This window comes from Hordeum vulgare, chromosome 3H, assembly GCF_904849725.1.
Source record: "Hordeum vulgare subsp. vulgare chromosome 3H, MorexV3_pseudomolecules_assembly, whole genome shotgun sequence".
NCBI classification, from domain to species: domain Eukaryota; kingdom Viridiplantae; phylum Streptophyta; class Magnoliopsida; order Poales; family Poaceae; genus Hordeum; species Hordeum vulgare.
The window spans coordinates 105,664,947-105,682,184 of NC_058520.1; the positions used below are offsets into that span (position 1 = coordinate 105,664,947).

The 17,238-nt window shown below is 39.1% G+C and overlaps 1 protein-coding gene across 2 annotated transcripts; it reads left to right on the plus strand.

The window, feature by feature from the left end:
* Positions 1 to 1,543: 1,543 nt before the first annotated feature.
* Positions 1,544 to 13,511, plus strand: LOC123443145 (aarF domain-containing protein kinase 1). Of its 2 annotated transcripts, none has more exons than XM_045119426.1 (16): positions 1,544 to 1,783; positions 1,868 to 1,951; positions 2,658 to 2,798; positions 2,881 to 2,951; positions 3,691 to 3,784; positions 4,772 to 4,849; positions 5,670 to 5,736; positions 6,168 to 6,253; positions 6,625 to 6,675; positions 6,918 to 6,971; positions 9,908 to 10,028; positions 10,240 to 10,420; positions 12,038 to 12,175; positions 12,266 to 12,378; positions 12,506 to 12,574; positions 12,691 to 13,511. In XM_045119426.1, the coding sequence occupies exons 1-16, from the start codon at positions 1,649 to 1,651 to the stop codon at positions 12,807 to 12,809; spliced, it is 1,602 nt and encodes a 533-aa protein (XP_044975361.1). In that variant the 5' UTR covers positions 1,544 to 1,648; the 3' UTR covers positions 12,810 to 13,511. The 2 variants fall into 2 exon arrangements, with proteins under 2 accessions (XP_044975361.1, XP_044975362.1); XM_045119427.1 differs by having other exon boundaries at positions 1,545 to 1,783; positions 6,918 to 6,965.
* The last annotated feature ends 3,727 nt before the right edge of the window (positions 13,512 to 17,238 follow it).

The window sequence follows — 17,238 nt, forward strand, 5'->3', positions numbered from 1 at the left end:
CTGGACCATCTTGATAAATAGCTTTGCCTCTACATAGATAATGTACGCAATGATACAAGATTTGCTAGCTTGGAAAATATCAATGATCTAGCTAAGTTGATGGTGTATACAGAGAAGCATCTTTCGTATCCTTTTGTCTATCGACTGCTAGTACTGACTCTCCCTGTTGCCACTTCAACTGTTGAGAGATGCTTCTCAACAATGAAGCTTGTCAAGAATGATTTGCGTAACAAGATGGGCGATGATTATTTGAGCAATAGCCTTATTTGCTTTGTGAAAACATAAATGTTGGATACTATTTCTAATGAGGTCGTGTGATGAAACGAAAGGAGGTAATGTGCTCAACTTTTTATTTTTATCTATCAATCTTTATATTCTATGTGTGTTTGAAAATGAATTTTTTCATGCAGCTTGAAGGCTAGAAATCAGGGACGTAGCAACAAAAAGGAACACCATATCCGTATTTCTCAAGTTATCATGTCTTAAGTGGTTAGTTTACTTCTATTTTAACCCTGAACATGTCATAGTTATGTGTGTGATGGCATTATCTTATAATAAATTATATGATTTTGCTTATTCCATACTATATTTATGCTTGTGTCCCATTATAGTTTGTATACATGTTTATAAAAAATATGATATGCTTCTTTGCCCCCTCTCGTTTTCTGTCCTGGCTTCGCCCGTGCAGGCGGCGAACGCCAAGTTAGCCGAACCTCGTGTGAAGTGGATGTTCAAGGGAGACGAGTGTCTTGCCGAAGCATGGAAGACTGTCAGCATCGACCCGATAACTGGCACGAATCAGAACACCGACACATACTGGGGAAGAATCAAAATGGCGTTCGACGAACGCAAGTTGGTCGACCCCGACTTTGCCAACATCCACATGGACCGCGGCGAGAAGGCCATGGTGAACCGCTGGTCGATGATCCAGACGGCCTGCAACAAGTGGCATGACATCATCGAGGAGGTCACTGTTCGCCCGGAAAGCAACACCAATGTTGAGGGTCAGGTATGGCCAAAGTTCGCCGGCCCTAGTTCGTCGCATCGCCGTGTGCTTTGCCGGTATGTTTTGTGTAGATGATTCGGATGTTCGCCATGTACCGCGCCGACAACGAGGACTAAGAGTTCAGGTTCCTTCACGTGTTCTCCAAGATTGAATCGTGCGAGAAATGGAGGGAAGTTCATCTCGCTCTCGACAAGGCGAATGAGACCTACAACCGAGACGCACCTGCTCCGGCTGCGGCACAAGGGCGCCCATATGGCACAAAAAAGCTAGTGCAGCGAGGGACGCGGCGCCCGCTGCCCAACGGCCGCAGGCTTCAATCGAGTAATGCATCACCGATGTCAAAAGCAGCGCTGCAAGGAGGGAGAAGAAATCCGACACACGATGATTGGCATTGGTGATCAACGTCGCTACGAAGAAGAGGAACATAGAAACACCGATCTAGATACATGTGGACCATGGACGAGAAGGCAAACGCGTGTTACATAGTGCAGCCGTTCGGAGGTGAAGGCCACATATTGTGAGTAGTCTAGCTTGGAACCAAACGCTCCCGGGCCCCTTGGGTGTGCTCTTCTTCTCCAACGCTCTCGAATCCAAGCTACCGCCCAAAAGGGGGCAAAATCATAAACCCTACTGCCCGCCCAGATGCTCCGCCGCCGCCGTGCCCCTTTCCTCCTCGTGGCCGCGGCGGGCGTGGTTGCGGCGGCCACGTCCGCCGACAGCCCCGGCGTCGCCTCCACGCTCCACGGCGTCGCCCGCTCCTCCCGCGCCATTTACACGGTTCGCTCGCGAAATGCTACGGTTGCTCTGGAACTGCCAATGTCTGCTCATGCTCAAGTTCTGCCGGTTGCTTGGTTGCTTCAGATCGGCTTCGTGGTCGTGGACTACAAATACTCGCTGCGGGGGCTGATTCCTGGGTCGGCAGATTACCGGGGTAAGCTCTCCGAGGTATGTACTCTGCGCACGATGGTGGTGTGCCGCCAAGCTTGTTCCAGGCGAAGGGCATGTGCAATTTCATTTGTTGGTTCCCATGCTATGATTTTTCTTATTAGGAAGATAAAGTGATTCAGGATTGGTGAGTTTGCGTTAGATGGTAGGCTACAGTGTCCCGGCCAGAGCTTTCTGGTTGTATTGTTCAGAGCAGGACTCTGTTTCATTTTGATTCGACAGACTTTGGACAAGCAATTTTGCATATAAATGTTTACTCTTGCTGTTGTTCAGCGGGCCCATGAGCCCTCTTTGTTGGTAAAGGAAGGTGACTTAAGATGGTTTTGTGGGCAAAGTATAAATTGCCGCTTAATTGCGCTAGATACCCACATCAAATGAGCTGTTGCACTCCTTACCTATTTGTGCCACGAATTCAAAATTACAACTAGTGCCAGACGATATCATGGGTAGCTATTGTTCATTTCAAATGTCATCACTTATTTTCCCTTGGTTTTGGATGAGCTATCATGACACAATTCTAGTTTTTCCTTATGCAAATGTGTAATTGCATTTGGTATTCTGCTAGATGTGTAGACCTCTTCCCTACCTCACTCAATTTTGGAAACCAAGTTCTCTGACACCCATATGAGTAGGCCATGTGTCATAGAACTCGAGTTCTCTCAAATCAGAGTTACATCATGCTCTGTATTTTCCCTGCCTCTTGTAGGTTCATTTGAGGTCAGCAAAAAAGCTACTTAGACTGTGTGAAGTGAATAGAGGGTTTTATGTAAAAGCTGGTCAGTTTGTTTCATCACTAAGACAAGTACCAAAGGAGTACATATCAACTCTCTCCTGCCTGCAGGATCAGGTTTACTATAACTTTTACCTACCTTACTGTTGTTGTACGGTCATATATATTCACTTCTACATTTACATTTTTATAATAACAGGCAGCCCCATGCAAATATCAAGATATCAAAATAGTGATTGAACGGAATTTTGGCAAGGATTTACATGACATGTAAGTATTGAGATTTCATGTTTTTTTTAATTGTCAGTGTTGTGATCATTGGAAAGTGTGTTGTCATCTGTTTTATTTCACTAGAAAAAATGTTGCTCACATTGTTAGAATGATCACGCAGGCTGAAAGTTTGTATATGCATTATGCATAGCCGAAACGCACTTGAGCTGAAAGGGTTTCACACCCTTTCAACGTAACCTGTGAGGACTAGCTGGTTACTCTGTTGTGGGTCTCTGTAATCAAGATAGAGTGTGCATGTACTTGCCACTGTGTGATTTGTCTGTTTGAATCTAGCCATGCTGGAAGCTCTCCAGTTCACCTACTGCCTTTTGGCCAGCATGTGTCGTCGATTGATTGTTTCTAGCTTGTGTACAATCATAATTCAGATGCTTAGACAGCGATAAGTTTGCCTAGTGTTTTAGTTTAGTGTCAGTATGATCTTCGTGCCATTTGCATCGTTTGATGAGCACAAAATGCACTCAATTTATATAGCGCACTCAGCCAATTTGGCCTTGTTCAAACTAGTGATGTTGAGTTTAGTGAACCATCCATACGGACTAGATTATTCTTTTAGAACAAGCTTGTGTAATTGTACAATCTAGATTTCCCTGGGCTTACAATGACAGCCGAGAGCTCGCGTCAATTTTACCAGCTCTAGCTCATGTTTGACTCACACATTCTGTTTATTTGGCACTTAATTTTTACAAAAAATGCTTAAAAGTTAATATGTGAGTACCAGATTCCTGGAATTTGATGAACATCCGATCGCTGCTGCATCAATTGCTCAGGTTCATCGAGGCCGGTTGAATAATAATCAAGAAGTAGCTGTAAAGGTTAGATTACTGTTAAGACTGCACTTCTTTCCTGTTCTGTTTTTATTTTGTTCGAAATGTGTAGTTTATTTTAGGTCCTACAATTGGTATTTTCCTTCCAAATGAAGTTCAGTGTAATTCCCTGTCGTCCACATGAAATACCAGTTATGTAAACAGGTGAGGTATGTCCAGAAAGACATCATCACACTGTTATTCTCATGGTTCTAACAGTAACTAAGTAGAGACATAGCATTTGTGCAACATGTCCACCATCCAGAACTCTAGCTTGTGCATGAACCTGCCGAGTTTATGTCCGCCAGCAAGATTTATTTCTTGCTGAGTCATCTACCATATTTAGGTATGGATGTGTACGGAACTCTGAACATGAAATTGCTGCAACGGCAGCCGACTAATTAACAGCTTCTCACTTTCATCAGGAAGTGGCAGTTTACATATCGTATTTTTTGGTATTTGCAGTAGCAGTATTCATGCTGCAGTCATTTATCCAACGTTTATCTAAGCTGAAATTCATGTTTTCAAATTTCTCACATTTAAAAGTATAATAAAGATGATCAGATGGGTCAAGTCAAAGCTATAACTGTTACCCTATGAAACTTTTATGAGCTGGTTTTTCATGGAAGCAGCTAAGGGGCATCCAATGGTATAAAAATGAATATTTGATAGTTGTCACAGTTCTTTTCGAGTCAAAAGATAAGTGTCGTATGCTGATTTCTTGCAAAACAAAAAGAAGAGTTTTATTTTGTTTTCCTAATAAGGCACTAAGTATAACAACATAACATAGTTTTGTAATGGAATAACGAAATATGCTGCATCAAATATTTGTCCTCTTTTTGATAGACATATCCTGCTATTACTGTGTGCCATCTTTAGTTTATTTCGAATTTCCCTGTAGAAGCTGTAAAGCCTGCATCGACCTGAAAAGTTATCTTGGTTGATGACATGTGTATTAGTATGTTTGAGGAATTTCATCCTAATTTTGATATCTAGGTTCAGTATCCTGGGTTGGAGCGGCGAATGAAGCTAGACATAATGACTATGTCCCTCTTGTCAAAATATGTCTCTTTGGTATGTTATGCATATCAACTTTGGGCTTTCAGTTTATTATAGCAAAGATAATATTTCCTACTTGGGGCCCAACGTATTTGACTGGCTTAGTTTATGCACTTCCGTTTGCACCTAGTGTTTAAAAAGGCTTTTAGCTCTGCCGCTGGATACATTTATCCAGAATAGTAATTCAACTGCTGGGTTTCTTAGCGATCAAGATTGTTATTAAAAAGCAACCTTACTTAAAGTACTGCTCCGTGTAGCAAAATTCTTGGAATGGAAGAGAGACTTAACATAGTTTGCATTCTACTGAAGTCCTTGGTTTTCGCTCACTAGCTTTATGCTAGTACTTCATTATATGTTTCAGAGGATAGTTGCCACAGTTGGATAACTTAAAAGCTCATTGCTGAAAAAAGACATGTGGGGCTGCATGTTTTAGGCTTCACGTGTTCTGCTGTATGTTTTAAGGAGGGATGTACGCATCAGTTTCTTATGTGGCATCATTGATGAAATAAAAAGGCAAATATAATCTTCAATTCAAATCAAGCCATTGCTTTACCTTGTTAGCATGCCGTTAGTATGCATTAGGCATCATTGAACCGTTGGTGGTTTGCTGTAAGTGGACAACTTAATAAGGAAAGGCTCGAATGATTATTGTTGGCACCATCATTGTGCTCTCCATCATGATCGGATTTAATTATCATGCTTGTCTGTTTTGTTCATGTATTTAAATTTAATCTTAATCTTGAGTTAGAAATTAGAACAATGTGTTCGAACTTCCTTGAAATACTTTATTAGTGTCTTGTTGGTGAAGTCTGAATTTTGAGTTTTTTTTTGGCAGATCTTTCCTGATTATAGGTTTGAAAAAATATTACTTGAATTTGAGAGAACCATGTCAATGGAACTGGGTAAGTGGTTGAACATTTTCTCTATCGCAGTTCTGTGGAGGCATTGTTGTAGAACCATCAAATATTGCATTCACTAAAGATAGCTACTGTTGGCTATCTGTTAGTTCTTGATTCTTCTCATTGAATCAAGAGCAATAGTCTAGTGTCTCCATAAGTGGGCCTACACACATAAAAAGGAAAAATTCATGATATATAACATGAGTTAAAAAAGGAAACATTCATGGTATATAACATGAGTTACCCCAGTTAACTGCATTACAAGTCTCTCCTTTCAATTCTTTAACTGCGGCATGATAGTTTAAAAGTTGGAATGTTAAGATGCATCCTCACCCCCCACATAGTTCCCTGTACTATTCACATGCATCCAGCTTTGGCTCATCTGGGACTTTGGAGCTTACAGAAATTATAGTACGTGCATCGATGCTTTGCAGATTTTACCCAAGAGGCTAAGAATTCCGAGAGAACTGCAAGCTACTTCAGGAAAAATGATGTTGTCAAAGTACCTCATGTGTTTTGGGTACCAAGCATCCAACTTTGATCCTTACTATTTTATCCAATCAACTATAAGTCGAGGAACAAAAAAAGAAACCTTATGCAAGTAGACTGTAGTCTGTTGTTGACACAAAGCACAGCCAGTGTTTAATTAAGCTGGTAGAGCCTCTCTAGGAAGTGTTGCACATCATTAATTCGTTCAATTCTCCATGTTGCATGGTCAAAACATATACTGACTGAAGTAAGGTTGTATTTGACAGTTGGCAGTCATTCAACCTCATGCTCATAGTTTAGGTGCCTCACTTGCGACTTATTTTATTTGACTTTGCTGGTGCATAAGATGTTAGCTGTTCAGGTTTGTGTATAGCAGTTTGTGACTAGTTGAAGCTGTTGCAGGAACTGACAACCAAGGAGGTCTTGATAATGGAATTTTGTACTGGCCACAAGGTAGATGGTTACTCCTTGGCTAAATCTTACAGGCTGTTTTGGGGCTTAATTTACAAATCATTAAATACCATCAATTATTCACAAATAATCCTTGAACTACATTGAAGATACTGGAAAGAAAAATGGGGGATTTATCCAAACATAAGAGAGAGAAGGAGGGCATTACCTCTAGTTAATGGAATATCTGAAGTGGCTAATAATGGACTACATTCACATAACCTCTGGTGTTACTGTTGTGACAGGTTGATGACTTGGACTTCCTAAGGAAATCAGATATCTGCCCTACAAAGGTTTTCGTAAGACCCATAGCTAAAATGAATGAATTTATTGTCCAAGTAATTATTTTTGCGCACATGCTTTGACAATTTTTCGAGAAAACGCAAAAGACTTTGCGTTTCATTGTATTGAAAAGAGGGAGGGAGAACCTCCTAAGAGGCTAGTACAGAGGTGTTACAATCAAGTGCGCCCCGATTTCGATAGTTCTCCTGTATCATCATGTTCGTTTACTATGCTTTGTATGTCTGTTCTTTGTTCCATCCTTGCAACGGAAAATGGGGATGCACATTTATATTCTTAAACCTCTGTACAGTTGACACTTATTATTAGTTACTAGCAAAATGGTCCGTGCGTTGCAACGGGAGAAATAAAACATAATCTTTAATGATGATGATCACATTATATTCACACATCATCGCTTGATTTTAAAATTTTGTGCACAAATGCAAGAAAATGTTTCTTCTTTTAAATGTATTCACAAGTTGAAGCAATCTTTACATTTTCAAAAAAAAATATCATGGTTGTCAAAAATCTTGGTAACTCAAAGAATTATTCTTAATTTCAAGATTTTTTTTAGAAAACATACAATAATAATCCGATCCATCCAATAGTTAATTCTTCAAAAATCACACGGATATATTTTCACAAAGACTTAGAAACATTAATGTTTAACTACATACATTAGATCTTTCATGAACAATTTTACAAATATGAGAACAATTTTAAAATCAAGAACATTTTTTACAATTTACAAACATTTACTAAAACTCGTGAATATTTTTTTATATTTCATACGGGTTTACATATTTTCTTTTGAATTGGCGACCAATTCTAGAATAGACGAACATAATTTTTTATGTTGGAGGATTTTACTTTAAATTCACAAACATTTTTGAAATGCATGAAGTTTTTCTGAATAAACAAACATTTTTATAAGTCAGTAATATATTTATTAAATTCACAGACATTGTTTTGGAATTTGTAAAAAAAAATATAAAAATCCAGCGCCTTTTTTGAATCCACAAACATTTTATGTTTTCGTCAACATTTTAATTCAAAATTCCTATTTTTTAATATGCAAATGCTTTTGTAATTCTAAATTATTTAAATTAGAGTAAACAAAAAATGGAAAGGAAAAAAAAAAAACTATCAAAACAGGCATTAGCTATTTTTAAGTTTTTAGGACATTTTTTAAATGCATTGGCATATTTCGAATTAGAAAGCATTTTGTTAAATGCTTTTAATAATGTTAAATACCTGGAGTTTGATTTGAAATCCTGGACTTTTCTTATTTTACAAACATTTTTTCAAACTTGCAAACATTTTATTGTATATGCGAGCATTTTTTACAAAAACTCCGAGCAGTTTTTAAAGTCACAAACATTTTATTTTTTTAAATATGTTGATTTAAAATGTTAAGTTTATTAAAAGTTTAAAGGTTATTTGAAGTTCTAAATTATTTAAAATAGAAAAATAAAATGAAACTGAAGATAAATAAATAAACGGAACTAAAAAAACTGGCACCTGTGCATGGGCCAGCCCAAGGTGTGCTGGATATTCTCCCAGGGTGCAGAGCATAATATAGGAGGTTTTTACATGGGCCGGCCCAGTCCGAGATTTTTCGCTTTCTAAAACGTTTTCTATTACTTACCGGTGGCAATGGTGGGTAATTTATGCAAACTTCAGGGGCAATTTTCATGACGTACCACAGAAGCAATAGGTGCTTTATTAATAGGTAAAGATAAAGATAAAGATAGCAAAATGGCCCGTGCGTTGCAACGGAAGAAAAAAACACCATTTTTTATGACGATTACCACATTATGTTCATATCTAATCGCATGATTTCGAAAATTTGTTCACAAATGCAAGAAAATATTTCTTATTTTAATTTTATTCAAATTCACAAGTTGAAACAATGTTCATATTTTTAAAAAATATCATGGTTGTCAAAAAACATGGTAACTCAAAGATTTATTCTGAATTTTCAGAAACATCTTTTAAAATATACTATAATATTCCGATCCACCCCGACAATTTATTCTTCAAAATTCACCCTGGTATATAATCGGAAAGACTCATAAGCATTACTGTTAAACTACATACATTCGATCATTCATGAACATTTTTACAAATTTGGGAATCTTTTTAAAATCAAGAACATGTTTTACTATTTGTAAACATTTTTAAAAAATTCTAAACAATATTTGATATTACGAACTATTTTCAAGTATTTTCTTGCGAATTGGTGAATAATTCACTTTTTGAATTATCAAACATTTTTTAATTGCATTAAAGAAATTGCTCAAAATGATGGACTTTTTTTGATTCACGAATGTTTTCTCGAAAATTCCGATTTTTTTAATATACAAACATTTTTACAGAAATCCCGAACAATTATTGAATCCGCAAACATTTTATGTTTTATCAGAAATTTATGTATATATAATTTTTGAATTTCGAAAGTTTTTTTTTGATTTATTTTAATTAGAAAAAATAAAAGGGAACAGATAAATAATAATTAAAAAGTAAAAAAAAGGCCCCCGCCCATCGGCTGGCCCAAATGGGCGTTCTGTTTCTTCTCCAGCTGGCAGAGCGTAGTATAGCTGGTCCCTATGCTAGGGCCGGCCCATGCGACGATTCCCTGTAAAATGTTTTTTATAACTTATAGGTGGCATTGGTGAGTAATTTTAAACAATTTTAAGGCAATTTTAATGACGTACCGCAGAAGCAATAGGTGCTTTATTAATAGGTAAAGACAAAATTAGCTAAAAAGGAATTATAAAAACAAGATCACATTTCCTAAAGGATGCAAAATAATGATTGTTCTACTAACATCATCTATTTTTTTTACCCCTCTTCATGTTCATTTATTTGATGTTGCACATGATATCTATTTTTCTCACTGACCTGCTATTTCTTATGCGGGTGTTCTCTTACCTCTACATGTACCTTCCAGGTAGCTAAAGCATTAATCGAACTGTTTGGTGAAATGATATTTATACATGGTTTTGTTCATGGCGATCCTCATCCTGGAAACTTATTGGTTTCTCCTCGAGGCCAAGGGAGATTTTCATTAGGTGCTCCTTTTGTTTCGTAACATGACATTTTCTGCTTGTCTATATTCACAATATCATAATGGCCGAGTTTAGTAATTGTATGCCTTGGAACCATTCTGTTAAGAAGCATCCTTAATATTTCAATTATTGTTATATCCCTATTCAGCTCTTCCTATTTGACAGAATGAGCTTGAATTGTTTTTAATTGGTAAAATGGTGCATACTTTTACAGTTTTGTTGGATCATGGAATTTATAAAGAATTGGACCCAAAGTTTAGACTGGACTACTGTAAGCTGTGGAAAGCATTGATATCGCTGGATGTGCAAAAAATTCTGGAGTTAGGTGAACAGTTCGGTGTTGGGAAATATGCAAAGTACTTTCCTTTAATATTCACTGGAAGGACTATAGACAGGTAAATGTATTTTCACTTCCATTACAATCCTCAAATATTGCAATGTTCTGTGGACTTCTCTCATTATGGGGTAAAAACCATCAGAGAACTCATGTTTGACGTTAATAGGGATAATGCTTATAATACACTAATTTTCTTAAGCAGTGGATACACATAAGCCACACTCAGAAAGTTCAGAAATTGTTTCTGATAAGGTAGTTCATGCAAAGACATTAAGTTTTTTTGTTATGGCAATCTAGAATAGACAACTTAAAAATGAACACTGGGCAAAACTGTCGGCTTTGTATTTATTTACATCAGCCCTGCATTGGTTTCAGTATTTGCTTAGTAGTTCTGTCATGCATTAGTTCGTATTGCTAGCCATGTTGTTGCATACGTTTAGTATATCAGCCATGCATTGAGTAAAGCCAGCTTGATGTTTCTCGTTTCTCGGGAGAAGCCAAAAACATGGCGCCTCTGTATTTGTAGAGCTAGAAGAAAGTAATATACAATCCCAAGCAGGTGAGAGAAAACCAGAAAAATAGTGGCAACTGCTTTCCACCTTTGAGAACCCAATGCATTGCTTTGGATTTGATCCTGAGGAACAAACCCGGCTTGGTGTTTGTTCTATACCGTAAAATTTATTACATATCCATGTTCTGGTTTATAGCAACTTTAAAGTTCAGTGATTGCCATAGAAATAACTAGTCAGGAGAACTCTCATGACATGCCTTTTTTTTTTTTTGAAATGGAGGCAAAAGCTTTGCCTCATCTCGTTAATTAAGAAGAAGTTTAGACAAGGTTTCAAGCTTACAGGACCATACAGGTCCAATGAAAACAAAAGGAATCACTCTCCCGGAATTAAATTGCTCAGAAGTCTAGCCCCGGCTATGACCCACGTCTTGGCCTCGTCCTTGATTACTGCCACCACTCTCATGGTCGGAGATTCCTTGTTACGGAAGACCCTAGCATTTCTCTCATTCCAGATTTCCCAGCAGACAAGCATTTGCAGGGAGATTCCCGCCTTTCTAGAATAGCCAGGTCGTCCATTGTAGGCGGACCACCATTGCTTGACTGTCTTCAGATCACTCCATGAGGGCGTTGCAGACTGTATCCCCATCCAATCATAAATCATGTTCCAGACTCTTATGGTATAGCGGCATTTGAACAGAAGATGGACGCTGATTCTGGCTCCCTTTTGCACAACTGACAGAGGCCGCGGTTTGGCCATCCTCTGCGCTGCAATCTTTCAGAAGTCCATATTCTATCTTGAAGAACTAGTCGAGATGCCGAGAATGGTCTGGAAGATTTGGGCACCCCCCAAGACAGGCCTATTTTAGCCACAATACAGTTGCTTGCTGGGTGATCTTGATGTGTGAGCCACCAATGAACACAGGGTCAACAAAGTTTAGCTAATAGCTTCGGTTCTCTCGTGGTGAGGCCCACTTGCAGGTGTGGGCAAAATAGTAAAGGCCAACCTTTCCCAGAGAGTCAATTTTAAGTGCTAGAACCCCATCGCTTAAACATATTTGAGCTCAATTGTTACAGTTTTTACTTTATGTGCTAGGCACTGACGTGCAATAAGTTACTTATTAAATTAAATTGCCTTTCATGTATAACTGTTGTAATGCTCACCAGCAAATCAGCTCTTGGAACACAAATATCTGGTGAAGAGAAGACACGTATAAAGCAGGACTTGAACTCTCTTGGAATGGATGATATATCTTCATTTATGGAATCCTTGCCACCTGACTTTCTGGTCATACTTCGAACAGAGTAAGGCAAATCCTTGTAGAGTGCATAACCTTGTTACTATTTTCTCACTCATTATTGTTGTTCATAATGTTATCTGTGATCTCAATTCAGTGGACTATTGAGGTCCATTTTAGGGAATCTAGGGGCCCCACGTCATGTTCGACTTCTTGCTTATGCAAAGTGTGCCATATACGGCCATGAGGAACAGTCCAGATTGGAGTCTGGTATGTCTCAATCAACTTTGTATGCTTATCAAAACTGGTTGAGCCCTTGGCTCTTGCCAACATCCTAGTTGGTCTTTTTTTGCTGGGACATCCTAGTTAGTCCGATATTCTGATTTTTTTAATACAGGTGCAATCAACCGTATATCGTTGCGAGTCAAAACAGCCATTAGCTATCTCCATATGAGGATACTCATTGGTAATTCGCAACACCGCCGCCAGCTAATTCAAAACAGCCATTAGCTACATCCACCTGATGTTACCAGTTTGCTTAGCACTAATCTGCTCTGACCCCTAGAAAATCATTTTTTTCAGAATTAGCGAGCTTGTTGGTGCAGTTTAATGACTACAAGCATAAGGTCAAGGACAAATTGAGTTGGATGCTCCAGAAGATAGGTCGAGATGTTTTGGGTTGGTACAAACCTCTGATGTGATGTCCTGCAGTTGGAGAAGTTTGACAAATGGGGGCTAGGAAGGAGGTCATGCACGTCCCAAGGGAACTTGCAGCTGGATTCAGCAAGTTGTACAATTAGATGGTTGGACGCTGATGCTACTAAGTTTGTGTTGACATCTACTTACTTTTATGTACATGTGATCGGTGATCCACATATAGCCCCTGTTCGGCTCCTCTCCGCTCCGCAACTGCAGCTCTTGGAGCGGAGGGAGCGGCAACACAATTTTGAGGAGTCGTTTAAATCGAGCTCCTCACGTGGAGCGGAGTTCCAGGTTTGGAGAGGTTCCGAACGCGTCCATATACTTAGTTCATAGAAATCTGCTACTCCCTCTGTAAAGAAATATAAGATCCTTTAGATACTTACGAGGAGTACTACTCTGTCACACTCTACGGTCTAGCAGTCTATCTATTGTGTATGAGTGGGAGTGGTAAGTATAGTGTCAGTGATATTGTTACCTCATTTTTTTTATTTGTTATTTTGTTATCCGCAAGGTGCATTTATCTCATGCCAAAATTGCAGATTACCTTCTCTTATATTACTAGAAAATTTTAGGGGGAGCTTTTGTTGAAACAAGTGTAATTTGAACATGGGGTGGGCCCATAAGACACAACTTCACTCAATGTGATTTGTACGCTCTCTCAATGAATTGAGATCTTCAATTTGAGATTTGATTCACGTTTTTGACTTGGTCAACCCGTTGTGCTTTGTGGAGTGATCTGCTGATGTGTGGGGCCGTTGACAAGTGGTTGCATGGTGGAGCGAGAGTAAAAGTTAAGCGAGAATTTTACGTACTCCCTTCGTCACAGTTTAGAAGGCATGCTTGGACATGCTTGGAAATTTGTTGGAACCTAGATGATCATATTGGTTGTGAGATGTGTTTAAAAATAGCATTCATACTACGCATACACATAAGACTACACACAATGGAAGTAACATAGATGTCACATAAGCAAGGGATATGATGTGACAACTAATTAATGAGAAGAGAGAGAAATTGAGTAACTTAGCATGTTACTCATACTAGGGGTAACATAGCGGATACCAAGGCAAGGTGAATCTATAGGCTAATAAATGAAAGACTCAATGTTATTACCCCTATGTTACTATCTACTGTGGAGATAGTAACTTAGACTAATAACATATGTATGTTACTATTCTATGTTACTCCTCATTGTGAGTAGTCTAAGAATAGTACAACGAAGTACTAATTAACTAATAGGAGTAAATACAATGCGTCTTAAACCTTGTCTACAACCATGCCTTCTAAACTGTAACCGAGGGAGTAAAGAGTGACGGTGGAAATAATTAATTAGACTAGGTTTAGTGGTTGGGGCCGACCTCGTTAAAATGTGTGTGTGTGTGTGTGGGGGACTAGAACGAATGTTACGTAGGGGGTTCGTAAGAGCTCGATATGAGTCAATTTAGGGCTTGTTTGGGATTGCTCCGTTCCATAAAATTCAGCCCCGCTCCATAAACCGCAAGCCAAACGGGATAGCTCCACTACTTGCCGCTCCACAAAAAAACTGAAATCTCAGATACAACTTCATGTTTCTTGTGAAACTCTTTAGGAGGTGCTTCAAAAAAATACAGAAGCTGGAGTTCGGAGGAAATTACCCACCACCACCATCACTAAGTGGATACCCCTTCATTTCTCCCCATTCATCTAGTCACATATATTCTTTCCACCAAAAATTTCATTCTTGAAGCTGGAGCTAGATGGAAGCTAAACACTCTCTTTGAAAGAGTTACAACTTTCGTATGAAACCGCTCTAAAGTGGATTTGGTGAAGGGGGGCTGAATTTTATGAAGTAGAGTAGTCCCAAGCACGCCCTTAGGGCAACGTTCTTGAGAGCCCGTAGCAGTCCGGAGTGTGTTTTTCCCATTTCCCATTGGTTAGACGATGTTGATTGGTAACCCACAAGTATAGGGGATCGCGATAGTCTTCAGGATAGTATTTCGTCCTAATTTATTGATTCGATACAAAGGGAGCCAAAGAATATATATTGATCGTGACAGTTGAGTTGTCAATTCAACCGCACCTTGGATATTTCTCTGCAGCAAGGATTTAGTAGCACAACAAATGATAGTAGTAACAGTAATAGTGATAGCAGCAATTTGATAACATTAGTAACAACATCAATTGCGTAGCAGGTGTGAAAGTAACAACAACTTTAGTAACTTAGCAAGATTTAGTATATGTAAAGCGTAGGCACGTGGTGGATTGGTGATGGATAATGCTTTGGATGACATTGATCATGTAACAGTTACACACTAGGGTGACACAGAACTAGCTCCAATTCATCAACATGTTGTAGGCATGTATTTCGTATATAGTCATACGTGCGTGCGATAAGAACTTACGTGACATCTTTTGTCCTATCCTCCCGTGGCATCGGGGTCCTATTGGAAACTAAGGGATATTAAGGCCTCCTTTTAATAGAGAAGCGGAACAAAACATTAACACATGATGAATACATGAACTCCTCAAACTACGACAATCATCGGAAAGAATCCCAATTATTGTCACCTTGGGATATGGAGATCAAGACACGTAATAGGTAACTACAACTTGCAAGATAGGATCCAAATCACTCTTATATTCATGAAAACATAATAGGTTAGATATGAAATCATGGTACTCGGGTCCTAGTGACAAGCATTAAGCATAACAAAGTCATAGTAACATCAATCTCAGAACATAGTGTATACTAGGGATCAAGCCTATCAAACTTAACTTGATTACATAGTCAATCTCATCCAATCCCATCACCGTCCAGTAAGCCTACAAAGGAACTACTCACTCCCGGTGGTGAGCATCATAGCGGTGTTGATGGAGAAGGGTTGTTGATGACGACGACGACGAATCCCCCTCTTCGGAGCCCCAAACGAACTCTAAATCAGCCCTCCGGAGGAAAAACAGGAGGTGGCGATAGCTCCATCTTGTGAAACACGAAGAAAACTTCTCTCTCATTTTTTATCCGATGATGTGATTTTATAGGACTAGAATTAGGGTCGGAGGAGCCACGTGGGCCCACAAGCAATCAGGGCACGGCCTGGGGGGTGCTGTGTTGGCTTGTGACCCCATGGCAACCTTTCTCCGGTAGGTCATTACTCCATAATTCATCATAAATCCCAGAAATAACTCACAAAAGGTTTCGTCCAATTTTGAGAACTTTTATTTCTACAAAAAATAACACCAAAGTAGTTCTGTTGAAAACAACATCAATCCGGGTTAGTTTCATTCAAATCATGTAAATTAGAGGTCAAAACCAGAGCAAAAGTGTTTAAAAAAATTGATACGTCGGAGACGTATCAACTCCCCAAAGCTTAACTCATTGCTTGTCCTCAAGCAATCCAATTGATAAACTGAAAGTGATAAAGAAATCTTTTACAAACTCTTTTGTTCTTGTCGTTATACATATGCTTAGCTAGTGTTCAAGTTTTCAACATAAATCATAAATAACCACATCTATGATAACAATTAAGCATCATATTCAATCATGGCAATACATAACCAACAAGCAAGCAATAATAAGATATATCACATGCCAATAATTTGTCAAAACAATCAAGATATAATATGTTGACATGGTATACCGCTAGCTGACACGTCTCCAACGTATCTACTTTTCCAAACACTTTTGCTTTGGTTTTGACCTCTAATTTGCATGACTTGAACGAAACTAACCCCGACTCACGCCTTTTTTAGTAGAACTACATTGGTGTTATTTTTGTGTAGAAATAAAAGTTCTTGGAATTAGATGAAACTTTTTGTGAATTATTTCTGGTATTTATAAGGAATTATGAAGCAAATACCTGCCGGAGAAACGCTGCCAAGGGGCCACAAGCCAAAAGAGCGCCCCCAGGCCGCACCCTGATGGCTTGTGGGGCCCACATGTGTGATAGACTGGCTTATTAGGGATGATAGACTACTCATATCAATAAGGAATTCCTTCTTTTCAGAGAGCCCATTTGAACAGACTAGTATTGATATATGGGGCCAGTCTAGATCCCGCCAGGAGTAACGACCGCCGGCGGGTGTGTCCGGGGCGTTACAAGTTTGGTATCAGAGTCGATCCTCGCGGTTACACGGATGTTTGCGGACAGGTGTGCGGTCATGTTGTTCATGACGTTTGTGACCCGTGTGGCACACGGCATGGTACATGTACTGGACTAGACGCACAGACGTTTGTACCAAGAGGGAACGCTCCTGTGGCCCGACGAGGACGTCTGTTCCTCTGAGTAGTGGTGTATGTGATAGCCTGGCTTATTAGGGATGATAGACTACTCATATCAATAAGGAATTCCTTCTTTTCCGGGAGCCCATTTTCTAGGATGGGTGACCGACCGGGAAGTTGATCCCGGGTGCGCATGAGTGAGGACAAAGTGCGCATAAAAGACTAGTATT

Excerpts from the sequence above, each read along its gene's own strand:
- LOC123443145 (XM_045119426.1), top strand. The coding sequence starts at position 1,649 with ATGCTCCGCCGCCGCCGTGCCCCTTTCCTCCTCGTGGCCGCGGCGGGC. Across the intron at positions 5,737-6,167 it reads AACCATGTCAATGGAACTGG|ATTTTACCCAAGAGGCTAAG; the intron begins GTAAGTGGTTGA and ends GATGCTTTGCAG. Across the intron at positions 10,029-10,239 it reads CCAAGGGAGATTTTCATTAG|TTTTGTTGGATCATGGAATT; the intron begins GTGCTCCTTTTG and ends ATACTTTTACAG.